Raw genomic sequence first — 22,252 nt, forward strand, 5'->3', positions numbered from 1 at the left:
AGGGGTGTGACAAGTTCCTGGAATTGGTGATGGCATATCCTCCAGCTGGAAGTTGACTGTGCCAAAAGCTAAAGAAAACCAAGGGCTGTTGATTCTCATGTCCATGGCCCATCAGTTTTTGGTGGTCTGTCTTATTTCTTTCCCCTATGCACCTTTGCCCAATATACAGATCCTGAAAAAGAACAAGGTCCTCACTAAATCTGTCAAGCAAAGCATTAGTGCCAACTTCAAAATCCTTCTTCTGAAATACAGCAATAACTTTTGGTATTAAGTGCCAAATCAACTTACTATATCTCAGAAAAAAATGCACTAATTACATTGAGTATTTAAGGGCAGTCCTGTTAAATTCCATCTGTAAAATCTGTGGTGTGACCTCTTGTGAAGAAATATTTACGTATAGTTTTAAAGAACCCATACTTATAAATTCAGTGTTCTCTTCAAGAATGCTGTGAGAAACTGAGGTGGATATCACAGCTGGCTTCAAAATAGACAAAGTGAATGCTCATTCAGAAAATGCAGTAGAATACTGAAAGTGATACTTGTATAGACATTCTCAGATGCTGCGAGTCTGCAGTTAAAGTTGATTTTTTAATTGAATTTATGTGGCTAGGATTCATAATGAATAGCAGTAGATGAAGTTTATGGTTTATATTTTCTCAAGTTTTAAATTTTGATAAGTTTGTAAGTTTGCAAAGGTGATGGATGAGTAAATATTTTTGTCCTGTCTTCCAGAAGCTGAAGAGCATAAAGCATGGCACCACTGCTCTGCATGATGAAAATAAACAATGGCTGAAGTAAAAGGAGTTGAATTTTGCCGTCCTTTTCTCCCCAAAAATACATCTTGTATTTTTTTTCCTGTGTTATCTTGTTAATAAAAAAAACAAACCAATGATGTAACAGTGGAATTTGTAATTATATGTTCTAGCATGTGAAAGCCTCAACACAGTCAGCCAACACTAGGAATTCATGCAATGCTAATGAGTAAGTTAAAATGTAATTGAACTCTAAGCTTGGTAGGCCTCACAACACCTTGTTTAGGTTCAGTGAAATTGTTCTCTAACTTGTAAATTAAGTTCTACTTGTAGGGTGTCCAAGTATATACATGAAATCTATTATGATTATGCGGAATGATGACATGCTCTTTTTGTGTAACATTCTTCTGTCTACTCATGGGGAAGGTGGTAGTTCCAGGTTTTAGAAGCAATCATCCCCAAGTTATGGCAGTTACTGGTTTACCTCGATAATCCAATCAGTGCTTTTGCAGCTACATATGACAGGAGGCAACATATAGGGAGCTTTCTTGACACAGATAGCTGTTTTCTGTGCCTTCAATTTAAATTGTGTAATTCCTGCCAAGACCACCCATTTCTGTGGATATTCCTTTTTGAGAGAGGTTAGTTGGGAGCTGAACTTGTTTTGGAGGGTTGAGAAGGCTTTTTGCATGGTCAGTGGGATAGTTGCTGTGGTTGAATGTGATACCTTTGTTAGAACTGTAGAATGGCCCATCTGTGCCTATTTTTGTTGTCTTTTGACTACAAGATTTAACAGTGAGATGATATTGGAGAAATGATAAAAAAAGCTGTTAGCAGAAGTTTTGGAGAAAATCTGGCCAGTTGTGCCCCAAATCATCTTTCCCTGTTGCACGTAAGGGGGAAAAACATCCTTTCTTACACCTACAACTTGATGTCAGTTAATGATTTCGTTGTGGCAGTATGGCTAACCCAAGGGTCTATTCTTACTCATCTGACAAGTCCAGTTATGATTAAATTACTTGTATTACTCTAGGTTACAGGGAGAGAAGCTTTACTCTACACTCAGTTGTAGAGCATTTGAGGAGGCAACTTCAAAGCTGTCTTTTCATCAGTCAGTCATACTTTAACTTTTTCTGTAGGTTACCAGAAAAATCAGTAGTCTGCCAACCTCTGAGGAGGTGGTTGCAACAAGGAACAGAATTATACCTTGATTGTGAAAGTTACATCATGGTTCCTGTGCAAAGGCTATAAAGCTTCCCCAGGGAGTAGCTGTCAGTCTGGCTGTATTACTTTAACTCTACTTCAGCAAAATTGGAAGGATTTTTTTATTAAAAAAAAAAAAACAATCAGGAAAATTAGGTTATTCTTCTGGTTATCTTAAACCAGTTTCATTGTGACTTGGGTGATATTGGTAGTAGATAATCTTATAATGCAACAAGACATGCCTGCATTCTAAATGTCAACTGTTTTGGCAAGTAGTGTTGATGAAGGAAGGCGAAGTAATGCTCATAGAGCAGGTGGGGAAAACTAAATATGGAGCCTGTTAGTCAGACTAAATATGAACCCTCCAGAAGGATCTTGGAACTACACCAGATCTATGGAAACATCTGCTTAATGTTCCATAGTGAAAAAATAAATAAAACTCACTGGAACAGGTTGCCCAGGGGGGCTGTGGAGTCTCCTACGTTGGAGATATTCAAGGCCCAGCTGGACAAGTTCCTGTGTGATGTACTCTAGGTTACCCTGCTCTTGCAGGGGGGTTGGACTAGATGATCTTTTGAGGTCCCTTCCAACCCTCGGGATTCTGTGATTTACAGGGAAAGAAATAGAGAATGAAACAGAAAACAGTATTATTGTGACCCAGTGTTCAATAGCTAATAAATTGGATTAATACAACATAAGGCCTATCCCCAGTCAGAGAAGGGTGAAGTAAGACTAGGCAAGATCCATGTGAAAGTAACAAGGCTAACTAAAGTGTAGAATGATTTATTTAATTTGTTTTCTTGGTATGGGAATGACTTAATGCTGGTATTGCTTCTTAAACAATAGAGAAATTACAGGGTAAAGAAGTGTGACAAGATACCTGTCAAATGCATGTGCAGCGTGGAGGGGCAACTGTGAAACTTTAATTTTAATTTTAAAATTTAATTTAAATTTTAAAAAGAAACTTTTAAAGGAGACGTTAACACTGTCTCCTAGTGTAAGAACAAGGAGGAACAGTCAACTGAAACTAGCAGGTGGCAAACTTTTATCTATAAGTAGGTAACTATTTGCATAGTGCATTAGTGAACTATGAAATGCAGTGCTGTCCAGGGCTGTAATGCCCAGAAGTTCACATGGGTTTGAACAGTAATTAGATAAATTTACAAAGGAAAAATCCATCAGGTGCTGTAAGATGCATATGCTGGCTCAGTGGAGCTTTGAACTCCAACCTGCCAGTTGCTGGGGGTATATTCCCATAGTACAATGGTGTACTCCTCTATTCTCACCTAAGCATCTGGTGCTGCTGGAGAATAGATCCTGGGCTAGGTAGCCTCTCATCTGTCTGATTATAGAGCCTTTAGGTTTTATGTCGTTAAGACCTTATGACCTTACTCGCTGAAGGAAAATCATGCTTAACCAACCTGATTGCCTTCTACAATTGGGCAACTGGCTGGATAAATGAGGGGAGAGCAGTGGATTTTGTCTACCTGGGCTTCAGCAAGGCTTTTGACGCTGTCTACTGTGACATCCTCATAGGCAAGATCAGGGAGTGGGGACTGCATGATGGCGAGATGGATTGAGAACTGGCTGAGAGGCAGGTTTCAGGGTGTTGTTATCAGTGGCACAGAATCCAGCTGGAGACCTGTAGTGGTGTCCCCCAGGGGTCAATACTGAGTCCAGCATTGTTCATCTTACTCATCAATTACTTGATTGAAGGGATAGAGTGTTTCTTCAGCAAATTTGCTGATTATATGAGACTGAGAGGAGTGGCTTATACCCCCGAGTTCTGTGCTGTCATCCAGAAGGCTCTAGACAGGGTGGGTAATGTGCTCTAGGTGATGCAGCTTGGGGAGGGAGGTTAAGCTATATAATCTCCAGTGGTCCCTTCCAGTGTCAACCATTCTGTGATTGTGTGACTTGACTCCTAAATAACTACTTTTCAAAAGCTCTAATTTTTATTCCCTCATGGGACTTCTAAGGTAGAATGGATATATACTACAAAATATACTGAGAAACATTCCCAGTGCCCCACTGAAGCAGTCTAGTGTGGAATAATCTTCATCTCTTACTAAAATATCTCAATTTGAAAACAAGACGATTTCAAGTTGCCAGCTGGGAAGGAGCCTGGCTCATGTGAATTCTCAAACTATGCCCAAGAATTTTAGGAGTTTGCTAGTTGGCATAAGCTAAAATTATGCCAGAGACCATTTGAACAATTAAGCAACATAGTTGCATTCCAGTACCCGGGAGTGTTTCCAGGCACTGTGTAATTTACAGTTCTAGCCTGAGTATTGTATTTCTATCCAGTTTGAAGTACTGAGCAGAAAGAAATGTAGTTGCACAGCAGGACTTCTTCTCTGTGTGACCACCATAGTTACTGATCTGCCACTTAAAGGCCAAGTCTTTTTGCAGATTTTTACAAACAGGAACAAAAATTTCAATTGAGTTCTTAAGCTGTCTAAATCTTGTAGTGAAGTGAAAATCTCAAGTATAGAAGTGATTTGAGGTCATTTGAACTTCACTGCATTACCACCTGGGAAATCATCAAAGCTGTTGCCTAGAACAAGTAATAAGAGAAACTTTGATAAAAGGTGAAATGTGGAATTTGTGATTTTCTTTTTTACCTTAATAGCTACCTTTTCTTTTTAGACGATGTCCTCAGCAGTTGTTCAGATATACGCAGCAGATCGCAATGCCGTGTGGTCGAAAAAATGCTGTGGTGTAGCTTGCCTTGTCAAGGACAATCCGCAGAGGTCATATTTTATCAGAATTTTTGACATTAAGGTAAGCAACCTCCTTCTTTTTTTTTTTAAGATTATTTAAGCTTCGTTGTATTCATTCTCCATTTTGAACTGAATGAGCGTAGGTTGTAGCTACAAACTCAAAAACATTCTCAAGTAGATGGATGTGCTTTAAGTGATGTAATTACAGTGCTTATTAATAGATAAGTGCAACTTTCTTAAGTATTCTAAATTTAAAGTATCTCATAGATGTCAGCTTTTATGGATGAAATAAATATCAGATATAATTTTCCTGCAGTTCACAGGAGCTGCCCTCTACAGATCTGATTAGTCACACTAGTGAAAGTTAGCATAGTGTCACTGCTGCAGACAGCTGTCAGAATTTTAGCAGGTCTCTCTACTTTGGTATTAACAAAATAGATGCTATCTTCTGTATGGGTAGAAACAATGGTTTTGAGTAGTGTGATGGTGCATGTGAGAGCTGTAGGGCATACAGGTTTGTTGGGGTTTTTTCACTCCACAACATATATGTACATTCATCCTGTGGATCTTTGTCCTGTTACAGTATTTCACTTCATATAGTAGGAGCTAAGAGATGAAGTGTCCAAGATAATTTTTTCGTAACAAAAATGATACTGAGAAGCGTAAGCCTTACTGATTTGCTGAGACTTGAGAAAGCATCCTGTTATCTCTACAGTCAGGAACAGCTCATTGTCTGTCAGCATTCAGTGCTTGAAGTCTCTCAGATTAGTAAGGATTGCCAGTTGGCATTTGCATTTGACTTTGTGATTTGGTCACTTGATTGCTAGACTTAGAGAGAAACCTGTTCCTTGGGTTCTGAACTATTTCATTTAAATATATAAAACTTCTTAAAAAGGTGAGATTTTTGTTCCCCTTAAGTTAACTGTTTCAAGTCAAGCCTGAGAAAATAACAGGAGACTGCAAGTCTCCTTTAATGCTATTGCTATTATCGCTGTATTCCTATCAATGATCACTTTTACTGCTCCCAGTAGAGCTTGAAGGATGATGCTTTTTGAAAACACCCAGGTATCTGAACAGAGCACAGTGACCTGATGGCATAGCCTTCCACAGCTCTTCTGCAAGTTCCAGTATGTTTTGATTTTGATTGAGCTCATTTATTGGGCTAATAGCAAGGTAGATGCTTAATACCATGCAGCTTGCAACTCTTAATAGGTTCTGTTGTGAAAGAAGTTGAACTCTGCAATTCATTCAAGTTTTTCAAATTATTTTTTTTCTTCTTTTCAGGATGGGAAATTATTGTGGGAGCAGGAGCTGTACAATAACTTTGTATATAATAGTCCTAGAGGATATTTTCATACCTTTGCTGGAGATGTGAGTCTCAACATCTTTGAATATCTGCTTTAAAATGCATTTTATTTGAACAGTAGCTTCTTTTTAATGTACCAGAGGTTTTTATTTAATTCTGTAAATTATTTATGAAAGTACAATATTACCTATGTTCTTGAAGCTTTTTAAGCTTATTTATAAAAGCATTTTCTAATCTCATCCAGAAAACTTAATCCATAGAACAGAAGCATAAAACGTAGTTCTGTTTTCAACTGCCTTTACATTTTGATTTGCAGATGGTGTTTGTGAAACATCATATGTTCTTAAAGAACAAAATTTCCCTCTCCCCCTTTTGATTTCAAGCCGCAAGATTTTGCTTAAATTTGTTAGCCATGATCTCTAGAAACTTGATTAGTAGACAGACATTCCTAAGATAGAATGAATCACTAAGACTTGGTTCCAAATTAGCGGTGGTGATTTTTTCTGATCATACCTTCAGAATGTGTAAGAAGACATTTAAGAAAGCCTTTGAAACATTTTCTTAGTCATGGGTGGGGAAATATTAATGTTTTTCAGACATGTCAAGTTGGTCTTAATTTTGCTAATGAAGAAGAAGCTAAACTATTCCGCAAAACAGTAACAGATCTACTTGGACGACGGCAGAGAAAATCTGGTAAATATTCAAATTAATCTTAAATTGAGGCTTGTTTATGTTGTTTTGGGGGAGGAGGCAGGAAGCTACTTCAGTGTCTGAAAGCTACTGGAGGCACTACTGCCATACTTATATTTAGAAGTAATTGTGTTATTAAAGCAGGATTCTTTTCTGTGTTGTACAAAAGTAGTATTTTTCTGAAATAACTTTAGTGCTCTTTACTGTAAGTTTCCTTGTAAACTGAGACTCCCAGGTTGTGGTGTTTGAAAATAGGTATCAGGAGGAAACAAAAATGGTAAGCTGTCAGTGGGAAAACTACAAATCTTTCTGTAAGCTGTTTTCACATTTGAATAAACCCTCTTTTAGCATCTCTTTTAGGGATGTTTATAACTGATTTGTTTAAATTCAGCCCAAGTGGGTTGTAACAAAGATTTTACCATCTGGTATGTTCAGTAGTTCATGTGAATGAATTTTTGGCATTGGTCCAGCGTTCGCTAGAGAGATATGTTTTATTCAAAACTAGCGATCTTGGTGGAGGCCAAGAACAGAAAACATAATGTGCCTATAGTATCCTTACCAGCACAGGAGCTTTTTTGCCAGCTGCAAGATGCCTTAGGAAATGTGGTCAGTGTTTTAAAGGGAGTTCAGGCTTCTTACAAGGTCTTATCTTGGTCCTTTTCCAGGGAGTCCATAAACAACTTGCCTGTCTGACAGCCATATGTCCATGAAGGATAAGGTGATACAAAACATACATTGAGAACACATGGACTTGTGTTCAAGCTACAGGATGTGTTTTTGTAATCCATTCTGGAATTGAATTGCCCTAGCAGTGCTGTAGACTACTGTAGAGGGAAGAAACCCTCATCTTAGAGTGCCATCCTTGCAAGTATTCTTGGGAACCTACATGGTTTATATGTATCATTTGGATTTCATTCAGATATGGTGACTCAGGTGCAGAGCATTTGTCCCAGAAGCTTAAATAGCTGCTTTAAGATTCCTTCTGCTCAGAATTAGTATAAGCTGACAGGGTTCCATGAGAAGAAGTGAGTCATTAAGAAGTGGCATTAATAATGTTGTTTACTCATACTTGTTGTGTAAACGTAATCTTCCATCTCCTGTTCCTGAAGTTCCACTATATTACTGTGTCTAAAACACAGTGGTACAGTGCGTAGACTTGAGTTGGAAAGAAATATGTTTGTATTATTTGCCATAGCAAACTTTGTTGGAAAAGAGTGGTTGAGTCAAACCTCCTGTTCGCAGGACAGGTTCACCTCTGTCCTTCCACATAGAGTTGTGGTTTGGGTTTTTGGTTTTTGTTTCTGTTTTTTTGGGGTTGGTTTGTTTGTTTGTTTGTTTGTTTGTTTTGTTGTTTGGGGTTTTTTTACACAGGCCATGTAAATGCTCATTTACTCTTTGAGCCATTACCTTGGTTTGTGTGATTGAACTTATGTTGTAGGGTGAGCTTACTCCATACACTATATTTTAACAAACAAACTACTCTCCCTCCCCAAACACATACAACTTGAAGACAACTTTAATTAAAAAAACAGACCTAGAAAACTGAGGGTTTGTTTTGATGGTTTTCTGTATCTTGTTAAGAGCTGCGAAATAAGAATTTTAAATGATCATGAGATTTCTTAGTCAAGCCACCAGATGAAGTTCTGTATTTCTCATTGATTCGACTGTATCTAATTGTGCCGCTAAAATAACAGGATTTTCACTTGCCCAGGTCAAAGCTGATTTGCTTTTGGTGTTAATATATTTATTTATATATAATGACTTATATAAAACATACTAAATTATAATAGATTTATATATAATATAAATTACATATAGAAGTTGTATATTATTTATAATGTGTATATATAAATTGTGTGCATTCTAAAGCATCTTAAATTCTCAAACTCAGAGACTATAGTCTGGTGGTTTTGATGCTTTTCTGTTTTAATGAGATTTTACTCCCGTGGCTTCTAAAATACATTGATTTTCATAGCAATGCCATCTGACAGGCTTTTCACTGAAATGAATGCTTCATTTGATCACTTAGCAGCCTGTTATACCATTCAGGGCTTGCTACAAGACTTTTCCTGGAGTCTTATGGAAGGCTTATGTTCTTGGAAAGTAGCAAGAGCAGCAGTTCTGGCTCACAAATCTATGTCTTGGTGCCGAGACTAGTACACAAAATATTGTCTAACAGCTGCATTCTTGCAACAGTATTCTGCTTCTCCTCACTCGGAATGAAATGCACTCTAGTATACAGACAACTCCTTAGTAAGTGCATCTGGAATTCCAAAGAGGTGAAAGTTTGGCTCCAAATAGAGAATATACAAGAGCTTGCAAATTAATAGAATGAGGAATCAGAGAAAGAATTATTGATGTGTTGTCTTAATCTTTTTTAAATATCAGGCTGGTTTTCATCTTTAAATTCTCAACCTTAGTTTAGGAAGAAATCACTGTAATTAGATAATGTCTCTGGTAGACCTCTCCATTTGCTTCTCAAGCTGGTCCCAAATAGTTCTGCCAGTAAGCAGGGTGAACACAGTGTTTCTCTTCTCAGCGCTTGTCAGTGTAGGGCATTCTCACTTTGTGTAGTCTTGCACATACATACCATTAGTTCTTACATTTATTATTTTGCTTCAGAAACACGCACGCAAGTGTCTTCTCCACATGCTGAGCGCTTAGCCATAAAAGGGCAGCAGAGACTAGAACAGAGCCTTGTTCTAAACGTCTTTCTGAAGTAGCAGGCTTCTTGACTTATTTTTTATGGACTGCTGGTAGCTCATGGGTGGGAACTCTGTTAGCCCTCTCTGAAGCTGCCTTTTTCCTCCACAAGCTTTTAGGTCCTGCTGCCCTTCTTAATGCAATTTATAAGCTTCAAGCTAGGTATTAACATCTCTTAATATAGAGAGCATTTTTATGGGTTTTTTAATGTCTTTCATCACAGCTTTTGTTATTGCTGCCTGGGAGACAAGGGCACCTGTGAAGTGCTCAGCTTGCTCATCTCGAGTCTTAGCAGATATTGTTCTTTTTTGCAGGAGTCCTTATGAAAGGGAGGTGTGTTTTTTGGACATAGGCAGCTGCTGAAGTTGATCTGTTTTAGGTCAGTAGGCATCTCCATGTTCAGAAAAGGAGAAATCCTCCATTCTCCAGTCAGGTCATCTGCACTTCAGAACAGGAGTTCGTATTTTCTAATCAGCAGTTGGAGCCACAGAAAACCAGATCTAATATATTTGGGACACAAATTCATCTTTTATATATCCAGCAAAAATTACAGGAAGTGTTTAAATGTCTTGCTTTGTTTTCCACTATCTTTTCTCATGAACTCTTTCTTCTAATGAAAATGGTAATGGATTCCCATGATTCAGCGCAAGGCCACTTAACACTTCCATATGAATAGCTCCTGCTTTTGCCAGCTTCCCATCCTGTGCCAAGTGACTTGCAGTCAGTCCTGTATTCTCCTTTGCTGTGTCTGAATTGTTAAATAAAACTCTAGTTATGCTCCAGAAGTTGAGTTGAGTTTGCATTTGGTTGGTTTTCATTTTGTGGTTTTTTTTTTTTTTTTACTTTATTTTTGGCAAGACAGCATCAGTGGTTCCTTATGCTGAATATTCTAGGAAAAGAAAGCACAGGATTTAGCCAAAAGCGTTTTTTCCCTTCCTCTCCCTCAGACCTGATACCTTTTGCTGAGGCACTCTGGCAGAGGTTCTCCACCTCTGTTCATAAAACTAAGCTGCCGTGAGCTAAGAGGCAACTATCTGTCTTTAGGAGACTTGCTCATTAAAAGTTGATTCTCAAGAGGTTTTACTCATCTTCCTCTGAAGATTTGATGACCTTGACAGGTTCTTTATTCCTATCTGAAGATCAGCTGACTGATACAAAGCTGACTTGCCTCGCATGCTTAGGATTGTAGATTTTTTTTATTTTTTTTTTTAGTATTGTTAGGACAAGGTCAGCACCATCTGTGAAGGCACCTTCTCCCTTCCCCGTATGGTTTTGTGTCTGCAAAAATATAGTATGTTAGCTTTTCTGAGACCTGCTGTAAAGTGAAACATATGTTACAAATTCTTATCACAAAACTCTTAGGAGTCCCTGTTAGGGTTCAGATAATCCAGTTCTGAAAGAAAATTCCTTAGAGAGCCATGCTTTTTGGTGTAGTGCGATGACAAGCTGCTTGCCCATATGTGTACTGCTAAATCCAAAATTCTTAAGTGTGTGTGTGTGTGTATGTATATGAATAGTGTAACTGTGTACTGGGGTTTTGAAGGATGGCTGCAGGGTAGGTTGATGCTGTTTGTAGTCGATAGAAATTAATAGTAAGCGAGGGAAATCTTATTTAAAGAATTTATTATTATAGGCTAAGAACACTGAAATGTGAAATTTTTACAACTCCATTTTAAATCATCAAGCCAGATTCTTCATGATCTGTGAAACAGTTTGGCATTGTAAATGGAATATCAGATTAGTACTAAGGAGATTCTGGTTCTGTTCCATATTGTTTAGCTTACCTGTTGGATAACAGATGAAGTGTCTTATTTTCTTTGCATAAATCAAAAATAATTATAATGTCTTTTAGGTTCTTTAGGAGAACAATACTGTATAAAAGTGCCAATTATATTTCAAATAAAAATGAAGGAACAGTCTCATTTAGTGAAAATCGGAAAGCATAATGTTTCAAAAATCTTGCTTTGATAGGTGGTACCAAAACAGCTGCTTTCCTTAATATTGCACCTTACTTTGGAGTCAAAATGTCTGAAACCAGCACAATAGTTATTATGTTATGCTCCTACTCTATTTGAGCATTCAAAATCGGTGCTTATTATCTAAAATTGGGGGGTTATTTTTCTGTAATACTTTTTTAGGTTTTTTTTGTTGTTTTTTTTTTTTTTTTTTTTTTTTTAACTGCACAAGTAGGTTTTAAGGATATTAATAGATTCTTAAGTTTGAGTTCAACATCATTGAAAGCTTCACCTGAAATGAAAATAGAGACTGAATTCTTCCTGTGATACCTATGAATAAACAGCTCTTTTTCTTTTTCAACAGAAAAAAGACGAGACCCACCAAATGGTAAGCTTTTTACATGAGTCACTGCATTTTATTTTTTCCTATTCCTGTCATTTAGTATTTATGTATAGCTTTGGTTTGGACTTGTTCAGGATAGTCATGTGGTGGCAAAAGCAGTAACCTCTTATTCTGGAGGTTAGTATTTTTGTTTTGTTTCTGTTCTTTGGTATTTGTTTATTTGTCGCTTGAAAGATCTTTGGCTTTGTGAAGAATGTTTGTAGAGGAGCATGTTTTATTGCAAATAGGACAGAGGCCTTTCAGCTTGAACTGAGAAGAAAACTTTGTACCTGCATTTGCTGCTTGTTCTTCAGAATATGCCTATATAGGATCAGTAGACAGAACCTTGATGATATTTAAAGTTGGCCTATTTGTCTAAAGACAGGCATAATGATGACAGATTTCATAAAACATCCATAAAATTTCAATTTCAGTGTATCTAACTAACTGTAATATAGCCCTTTGGTCACATGTCATGCTTGTCAATATTAAACTTCTTTTTTTTCTTTTACATGAATCATAGAATTATAGAATAGTTAGGGTTGGAAAGGACCTTAAGATCATCTAGTTCCAGCCCCCCTGCCATGGGCACCTCACACTAAACCATGTCACCCAAGACCTCATCCAACCTGGCCTTGAACACTGCCAAGGATGGAGCACTCACAACCTCCCTGGGCAACCCCTTCCAGTGCCTCACCACACTCTCAGTAAAGAATTTCTTCCTTATATCCAATTTAAACTTCCCCTGTTTAAGTTTGAACCCATATGAAGGATTATTTCAGTCTATGTATGTATCAGGAATATGTCTCACTGGCATGAAGATCAGGTTCCTTAGGAGATCATCTTATGAAATTGATGGAAGGAGTCCAAACTATGTGTCAATTTGATCCCATCTTTTTTAATCTTCTATTCTAGATTCTTCTGAAAAAAGCGTGTCAATGAGTATTAAGTTTGAAGTCTTTGTAGTTCTGAATTCACTCTGAAATTAAAAAGTGATTTCTCCTGTGATACTTCTGTTGGTGATCCAGATCATAGGTCATATCCCTGTATCTGTTAGTTTGCTGCTTGAGCAACAGTATAGTCAGCTGATCATCTGAGGTCCCCTTATGGCTTGAAGTGGTAGTCTTAAATTTGTACTAACCAAGACACCTAAGCATCTTGGTGTAGGTCACCAAACAGGTAATCCTTAACAAATCCTTAATTATGGGAACTACTTATATCTGGTTTTTATCTAAACAAAACCTCCCTCATGTGGAATACTTCTAAAAATATTACTCTTTCATAGACATTAAGTTTTGAGGGCATTCAGGCAATCATCAGTTTATGTCAGGCATTTTTTAATATTGATTCCTTCAACTGGGACTGGGTTGTTTAGTTTAGGAACAATCATAGTGATACCGTCTATGATCATCTTACCAGCTTTTCTGAGCTTTCATCAGGTTTTAACTGTTCTGCCTTTTGAGTGACATTTGCTTCTGCTCATCTGAACAGCGCATCCCTGATAGCAGTGTCCACAGAGCAGATGGGAATTGAAACAACAGTGGTGACTGTGTAGCGCCACCTCCCACAAAACATTTAGCCTTTGTCTCTGCTGTAAATGTCACCAACTGTAACACAAGCATTTTTTTCGTCTAGTTTGTCAGTGATTGAAATAAGATTTTAAAAAAACTACACCTGTAAAAATTAAGCCTGCAAAAACCTTTGTCCATAAAATAGTCTCCATAATTCATGCGGTAAGACCTCAGGCAAAAACTGTGATTTTGGGGGTTTTTTACTGGGTTTTTGGTTGGGTTTTTTTGAGAAAAATACTCACATACTGAATTTGCAGTTGTTTGGTCCTATGCTGTTATCCTGAATATTGAAGGCATAGATTTATGCCCATAGCTTTTGCTTTCCACATCTATAATCACTAGTCAGAGCTCTCAGCATCTCTGCTTTTTAGTACACACTTTCCCTGGAACATCCATGTACTCTTTCACAACCTGTCCATTTTTCTTTTCTGATTCTGTCAAATCGTATGATTCCTGGCTTCTCTGCTGGCAAAAAGTGAAGTGTGGTCATGCCCTCTGTAGTCACAGGAGGCATGGTCAGGGTGTGGGGTTTACAGCCTCAGGTGGTTGTATTCTATACAGACTTTGTCTTTTAGTGTTTGAAATTCAGGCTACAGCAGATACATACTATCAGCATGTAACTGGGGGGAACCCACCAAAAAAGCAACTAAATTGTTGTAGAATCAGCTGGTTTTGTATTCACTCTCTGTATGCAGTGAAATTCTCTTTGGAAAACAACAACAACAACAAAAAAAAAAAAAAGGAACACCTGCTTTTATGTCCTGGGTATCAATGCATAATTACCTTTAAAACTGAAAAACAAGAACAGTCACATTTCTGAACTCACATGATCCATGCTTGACATACTGTGGGGAATTTTGGTTTAGTGGGGCTTGTTTGTCTGGATTTTCTGCTGCATGGAAAAAGCACTCTCTTTTCAGATGACATTTTCGATGGTATGGATTTGAGATTTTTTGTGTGTGTGTGGAATTGCGGGATTAAAATCAAATTTGCATTAACAGTTATGTAAAATGTTTTATTCTGTAATTTCCTGGGATTTATGTTCTACACATTTGTAATAGCTAGGTCTCTTTATGCAAATAAAGAGGAGTTATTGCCGTTGAACTGACCTCTGAGTGAAGTTCTGGATGAAACAAGGATCAAGGATTTGTCAGAGAATTAGGTTTTGAGGGAATCTTTGAGAACCGTGTGGTAGCATTTTATTGCAACTATTAACTAGAACAGTTTGCATTTATAGTAGGGCTGTCTGTAGTCTGGGACAAATGTCAAGAGCGGTTCTAAATAAAATACAGAGAATTTCCTAGAACTAACATTTCAAGATGTTTTGTACTACGTTTTCTGGAGCTCCTTCTGAGGATGTCATAAATAGTGACATCAGTGGATGCTTAAGGCCATCGTACTGTCAGGTATTTCCTAATGATGAGCTCTATGTGCCTCTTTCGCCTTAATTTATTGAGCTGTCCACACCTGATGGGGAAGGTGCATGTCTTATGATGGGAAAAATTTTACTGGATATAAATATGGCAGTTCTAGAAGAGTACAGATCTTTCCAGGGTTTTTTTATCCCTCGTGGACATCCAAGGTCTAAACCTGATGGTAAGAAAAATTCTTGTCTTTAAGAGTTTACTGTGATCTCTTGTATAAATATTATTATAATCCAAGGAATCAGACTGTCAATTCATAATTTGAGCTCAGCTGGATAATCACTGCAGAGGTGCATGTTTCTTTTTGAACGTCAGTAGACTTGCTGAAACTACAAATATCAATATAATGGGTGAAAGTAGAGAAAATATAATAGGGAAAATTAGTAGGTGATTAAAGTGAAAATGAACTCCTACAGTGGTTTTGTATCTAATGACATTAAGACAGTAATTTTCAATTCATCTTGAAGATTTTTACCTAACTCCACTTGTTAAGTTTTGGGTTGATAACACTTGGTGATTAATGAATTTAATGCCAACTTGAAGTGAACTTAATTGCAGATTGTTTTGCATAGTTGTAGGTGGTCAGTTTGTGCTTTGGTATTTTCAAAGGACAGTTGTTTAGATCGTAACATTTCTAGATCAAAGCATTTCTGCTTAGCAGAAAACACAAGAAATTCTTCTCCCTGCGGTTTTAAGTCTTGTCCTTTAAGACTCCTGCAGGAATGTAGGACGTTGTCGTATGTTTTTAGATTAGTTTTGTCTGGCTCGTGTTGCATTTTTGTTCTTGTTTCTTGTTCCAGCTAGTACTAGGTGATTCCCACTAAGGTGTTAAACGACAAATGTCAGCTGTGTTATCCATTGTATTGTCTGCTTCTCTTTTCTGATTTGGAATTTGGACTGTGAAACTTAATGCTTGTTGGTCCCTTTAGAATGCTTAGAGAACACTGAATTATCTTTACAAAATGCAGTTATGAAAAAATAGTGTCAGAATAAGGTTCGGATTTCTCAAAGTCTAATTAGACTTTATCACTTGCTCAGTAAGACTGGATGCATGGGTCTTACTTTGATTGATTTGCTAACCATTGGGTTAGAACTCACAGATAAGTAGAGGATGTTCTCAAACTATTTCTGGACAAACTGACCAAAATTGACTGCTTAATCTCATTCTTCCACACCTGAAATCACTTATTCTTCTTGTTGTTTTCCTTAAAAATATGCATATTTTTATATATATAAATATATACATACATGTGTGTATGTATATATGAAAAATGCATAAATTGCCTCTTAGTATTTAAATACTACTATCGCTTAAGTCAGGAATTACCTTCTAAAACTGAGCCAAAAAACTGAGCGCAAAACATGCTACGTATATTTATTTGCTAGTATTGCACAAGTAGCATAGTACTAAAATTGACAGGAGTATAATGTAGATGTGTTTTAAATAAGTAGAGAATAATTCAAAATTGTTTAAAATGAAGAATGAGGTTTGAAATTATAAATTATGTTCTGAGTGGTTAATTTCTATTTCTGGTGCTGGTTTTATGCCACTACTCTTCAAGCTCTGTTTCTTATCTGGGATTTCTGCTATTTTTCAAACCTGTCAAAGAGTAAGGCATAAGAAACCCTGACTAGTTTAATAGATACTCTCCTGTATTTGAAGAAAACTGTGTGTCCACTTCTTTGATCATGTTCAGGATAGTAGCTGTGCTGTGCCTTCAATGTGTCTCATTCCATGTATTCTGTACATGACAGCTCTTTAGTTTAAAATTACTTTCTTTGCTAGATTTGCGGGGGGGTGGGGGGGGTGAGACAAGACCAACCTCAAACCAAATTCTAGTTTAGAAAATATTTCTGCCATTACTCTTGCAGCACTTTTTTTCCTTCAGCAAATAACTTAGCCTGTGTGTCTGACATCCAGAACCTGGCTGGATGTACTTGGCATGTAGAGCTGTGGGTACAGAACAGGTATTTTACACTCCAAAAACCAAAAAGTTTGTAGCTTAAATATGGACTTGTTGAAACACAGCAGTAAAACTCCTGTACTTTACATTCACAGGCCCAAATCTACCAATGGCAACTGTTGATATCAAAAACCCAGAAATTACAACTAACAGATTTTATACTCCACAAGTCAACAATATTTCGTATACCAAAGAAAAGAAGAAAGGAAAAACTAAAAAGAGAAGATTGACAAAAGCAGATATTGGAACGCCATCAAATTTCCAGTAAGGACTTCTTTGAGTTTGGGTTTGCTTTTTGGTGGGTAGGGTTTTTCTTGGGTTTTGTGTGTGTGTGTGAATTACACTTGCAAATGCTCAAGACTTGAATGTGTGACTGTTGTGTGTACCATGGACTACAGCGAGTGCTAGCTGGAGTGTTGTGGGATGTAAAAGCAAGTTGGCTTATACAAAGGTGAGGAGTTTACTGCAGCTGTAAACAAAAAGTAACTTGCTATCCTAAAAAAAGTTAGAAAAAAATTAGCAGTATATAGGTATGCTTATTGAAGTAGTCAGCTCAGTGCAGACGCCTATTCAGCCTCAACGGTCAACTCCTTGACACTGTTATTCTTACAGCAGTGTCTGCTTAGTAAACATATGCAGGTCCTAACTTGTCATAACAGTGGAAATGAAATAGCTGTGTTTTTGTCTCTGACTTTCTGCTTACAAACTGACTCATTCAAGTACATGGTGTAGTACCCATATATCTTGTAATGGAAGTACAGTGTGCTCGCATACACGTCTTGGGAGTGGGTTGCATTTTCTCTAATACCATTTTTTATGTATCTTTAATCATTTTTAGTAGTTGCGATGTTTCATTTTAAGCTTCACTTTCATGAAACTTGGTTTTGGTCACTTTACTGAATTAACTGTTGTTTCCCTGAACTATAATTTGGTATTTTAATCTCTTGCCTTTATTTGCTAAAGTAATATGGAGCTTTAGTTACAGGAAAGATCAGTTTCTGTGAAGCATTAAAAAATCTGTGAGGTTTACATGCCAAAAGCGAATGTCTTGTTCTTTTGGGCCGTTATTTTGCATCACTTCCACTGACATGCTTTCCAAGAATAGAAGTCCATAAAAGCAACTGGCATTACCAGTTACAGTAATGTTACTGCACAGTGTGTTGAGAGAGTGCTCTGTAAAATGGGATAGTGGACAGAAGGTAAAAGGAGAGATGGGCTAAAATGCTTCCCTAGTATCATTCATACATTCCTGTATCATTAAATGTAACACTAAATTGTAAATGGTGAACCTTTGCAAAACAAGATTGAAAGTCTATTTTGTTTGGCTTAGGGTCTGTTTGAGTTTCCTATAGAGTGCAGCTGTGCGTCATCTTACTATGTAAGAAACTTCAATTGCTTGTTTTGTACAAACATACAGGTTAACTGGTGTTTGGTGGTGTTAGGCATCATATATATAATGTGTATACAGCTTGAGCTGAGATACTGATGAAGACCAGCACTGTCACTGTTTGTTCATGCCAGATCAAAGTTGCAGTCAGTAGCTAAAATTTTTAATACCTTCTGTTAGACAGATGTGGACTTTCAGTGTGCCAAAGGAAAAAAAAAATACTGAATGCTACTTAACATTAACATACCTAAGTGCTGTATACATTCTTTTAAGTAACATGAGAATTGCATTTACCTGGTAAAGCATTGAAAAGACCTCTGAAAACAAGCGTGTTACAGTTAAGTAAGTTACTCATACACATTTACTCTGAGGGATGAAAAATGAAGGAGAAATACTGCTAACACTGCTTAATTTGAAATTTAATATCAATTAAGTGCACTAAGTTCTGAATTGTATGCTCACAACCTCTTAAAAGAGCACCCTGAGTTTCACAGATGTGTAGTAATACATGGGTCAGATTGTACTGGTGGATAATTTTCTACCAATTTATGTAGCCCAGTTGATATATTACAGTCAGGTATGAGACTTATGTGTTAGGAAATGCATGTCTAATTTATATGAAGCATAATGTAGCTTAATGTCCAGAATACTGTTACCCATAAATCATCCGATATTTTGGCAATGAAAGGCAATTAAATATTTAGGCAAAACAGGGGCTTTCCTTTTTTGCCTTTTCTATAGCGTAATGTCATTTTAAAACAGATATTTTACCTACTGCCCCTCAAACTAATTAGTTAACTGATCATAGTTACACCAAGACCAAAAATGATCATTGAGCTTCAGTATTCTCATTAAGAAAACTTGTGCTGCTGTTGGTACTAATAGACCCAAGCAAGATGACAGTCTGTTGTGCTAGGCACTGAATTAAGGACAGCAAAACAATCCTCATCATTTGGCAAGCATAGTCTGAACTGCATTGGGTGCTGACAGCTCACCTGGTATTTTTAAAATGGAGTGGGACCTCCCTGAAAACTGTGTTAAGTTTCTAGAAGTGGCCATTGGCAAAAAGAAACTCAAAACATGGAATGATGGTGACATTTTGTGCCTGTTTTCTGTAGCCAACAAGCAGTTGCATGAAATAGCTTGAAGGAGCAAAAACTCTTCTGCCTTTTTTAGCTGATTATAGCATCACATAAAAATAATAATTTAATAGACATGTGAAATGGAAGATGGCAGCTGAAAACAATTCTGACTTTACTTTGAAAGATGTAAATGGGAGAAGGGTGATGAGAGAACAAACAACTCTGATGACAGGGAGGGGGAGGTTTTCCACCTGCATGACACTGAAGACCTTGGCAGTAGCTTGAGTCCAGTTACTATATGAAGACTAATCTCCTTCCTTGATCTTTGTTCAGTCCTTCCATCACCATCCATATGCACACCAGGGGGCATGGAGCCTTCATGTGTTGCCACAGACTATAACCTAAAGGGGGATACTCCACTTTGTCTTTTTGACCTGATGAAAAGTGGGAGTAAAGGAAGTTCTACTATTCCATTCTCAAGTGGAGCATTGAGGATTAAGAGTTGCTTAGTGTCTTAATAAGCCTGGAGTTAGAAGCTGGTAATAATCTCAATTTACCTTGGTGTCCTGTTTTAGTTAACAAGGTCCTTTTTATGCTGATTAAATGGACTTTTCTGCTTTTTTAGACACATTGGACATGTTGGTTGGGATCCAAACACAGGTTTTGATGTAAGTAATTTAATAAGTTATTCAAGACACTGAATGATTAAAAGTTGTGGATGCTTTGTAATGTAAAGTTGTGAAGATTGCCTTTAAATAAACATAAATGGTGATTTTTATAGTATGATGCAGACAGAGAGAGAGAAGCTGAGATACAAGGGAATAGAAGGGATCCAGGACTGAGGGGAAAAGATGCAAAATTTAAGCTTTTGTGCAAAGTACTTCTTTCCCTTAAACCAGTCTTTTCTGACATATATTTGGCTTTGCTATTCTTTTAACTACACAGGTTGTTTCTTTTTCCAGTACAAATGATACTTTTAAATAATCTTCTATTTCAAGCTACTTAAAACTGATGAATCTTACTTGCAGGTGAACAACCTAGACCCAGAATTGAAAAACCTGTTTGATCTGTGTGGAATTTCGGAGGCTCAGCTGAAAGACAAAGAAACGTCAAAGGTCATATATGATTTCATTGAAAAAACAGGAGGAGTGGAAGCTGTTAAAAATGAACTGCGCAGACAAGGTGGGATTCCTTTCATTTCCACATAAAAATTAGCAGGGCATTTTTTGCCTTAAGGATTAGAGTAGAAACCCTTGATGATTAACAGTTTTTGATTCTCTTCTCTAGACTTCATGTCGCTGCAGTTGCACTAGATTTCATAAGGTTTCTGTGCACCTTACACTATGTAAAAATGTTCATGCATGACCCATGAGAGTACTTGTTCCTTAAAGAGTAAGGATCTTACCTCTGTCAGTGAAGTAATTTCCAGTAGCATTTGGTCTGACTGCAAAACTGTGCAGTGTGTTCAATCCAGATTTTTCAGAATGTGTATGTTGCATATTTATTTATAATCTCAATCTTATAAATAAGTTAAAATCTTAGAAGTCATGCTGCTGTTGTCAGTTACAGTAGTAGTACGTGGCTGACTGGTGTATGCATGGTGTCTGTTTACCTTGGCAGCACTGTGTGATGACCCTTGCAACAGCTAGAGACCTGCAAACTTTACATGAAAAACTTTAAGGCTTTTCTTCTATTTTAAAGTAAGAAATGCGAGTTTTGAGCAGGTTTCTGCTGCAGAAGAACTCCCAAACAAGCTATTCCCTTCCTAGCCTTTGAATGTGATCTCAGCTGATGCATTATCTAGCGGAACATAGCAAGTCAGTCTGAAAATTACACTGCCTATGTGAAACTTTGGGAAGTTTGCCCAGAACACTTCTGAAGGGAAATAGGATATAAATGCCATTGAAATTATTGTAGTTTGAAACTAGTGAGTAAATTGTTTGAGTGACTGAGGTGATACAGATTCAGGGAACAATGACTTGTGTACATTTATTTCTTAGGTCCCCCACGGTGGAGTGGTATGTATTTGAGCCTGGCATCTAAGCAAATGCTTCAAAGTATTCATGCTGCTGTGTGATTTCTTTCCTAGATGAGAAACCTTAGTCCACACCTGTTTGACTGCAATGCTAAAAATTACAGTCAAACTTCTTTAAATTGCAAGCAAAACTTCAGTTATGTTTGAGGTTTTTTCTCAGTAAGAAATCGGCCAGTTTCTTTATTTAATCTTAACTCTGTTTAAATGTTTACAGTTGTTGATCCTAGACTTGTGACCATAAAATTGGGTTGGGAAGACTTGCCTTGGATTCCTACAATTAGTTTAAAATACTTTAAAAATGCTTATTTTTCTATTAAGTATGTGTTAATTTCACATTATGGCCACTTGCATGTATAAAATTGAAAGAAAAGCTGCCTCACCTTTTACATGCATGATGATACTTTGCCTCTGTGCTTTCTGATAGAGGCAGATAAAATATTCCAATATTTCAGTGGATTTACCCACAATTATGTTGTTTGATGTGTAGGCTTGACTGCTGTTTGAAGTGTTCTTTCTCAGCTGAAACACATTTTTCTGTGTTTATTGCAAGAATTTCTGTGCTTACATATTGACTCTGCCAGGATGCTGACTTGAGAATGCAGGCACATTGTTCTGCTCAGATAGAAGTTACTTTCCTGTTTTTTCTGCCCTTTCCCTAGTTTTGGTACTGTTGATCGGTGGATTTTTAGTGACAATACCACCAATAGAAGATTTTTACAAACTTTTTTTCTTAATGGCAATATTCAGATTAGTGTGCATTTATAAAAACGAAATTATTTTCTTGTTTTGCTTGTACCATCTGTCTGGGGAGGGGAAGGGAGAGAGGATGAGGTAACGGTGCTTCCTCCTTGCTTCTCCTCATTTCACTCAGTTGAAGGCAGACAAGCCTTATAAAAACTCCTGAACTCTGTTTCGATAGGTGGGATGGGGCAAATCTCTCTAGATATGATGCAGATAAACCCACAGGAAAACTTAAACCTTGTGTTCAAAATCTGCAGACACTGCAGACTCTAGAGCGTGACCATGCTGTATATCTTTTCAGTAATACAGAAAAACTGTCTGTAGTGCTTGACGA

At 37.2% G+C, this 22,252-nt stretch overlaps 1 protein-coding gene across 3 annotated transcripts in view; it reads left to right on the forward strand.

Moving 5' to 3' along the window:
• The window catches only part of WASL (WASP like actin nucleation promoting factor), a 50,819-nt gene that overhangs the window by 21,484 nt on the left and 7,083 nt on the right, over positions 1–22,252 (forward strand). For 2 of the 3 annotated variants that reach the window (XM_080612768.1, XM_080612769.1), the window contains exons 2-9: positions 4,605–4,739; positions 5,963–6,049; positions 6,581–6,677; positions 11,697–11,720; positions 16,769–16,937; positions 19,768–19,810; positions 20,171–20,324; positions 21,143–21,160. In XM_080612768.1, coding sequence (XP_080468894.1) covers positions 4,605–4,739; positions 5,963–6,049; positions 6,581–6,677; positions 11,697–11,720; positions 16,769–16,937; positions 19,768–19,810; positions 20,171–20,324; positions 21,143–21,160 — 727 coding nt within the window. The remainder of the gene's footprint in view (positions 1–4,604; positions 4,740–5,962; positions 6,050–6,580; positions 6,678–11,696; positions 11,721–16,768; positions 16,938–19,767; positions 19,811–20,170; positions 20,325–21,142; positions 21,161–22,252) is intronic. The other variant, XM_080612770.1, reaches the window with a different exon arrangement.

Source organism: Psittacula echo, assembly GCF_963264785.1.
Source record: "Psittacula echo genome assembly, chromosome: 1".
In the NCBI taxonomy this organism is placed as follows: domain Eukaryota; kingdom Metazoa; phylum Chordata; class Aves; order Psittaciformes; family Psittacidae; genus Psittacula; species Psittacula echo.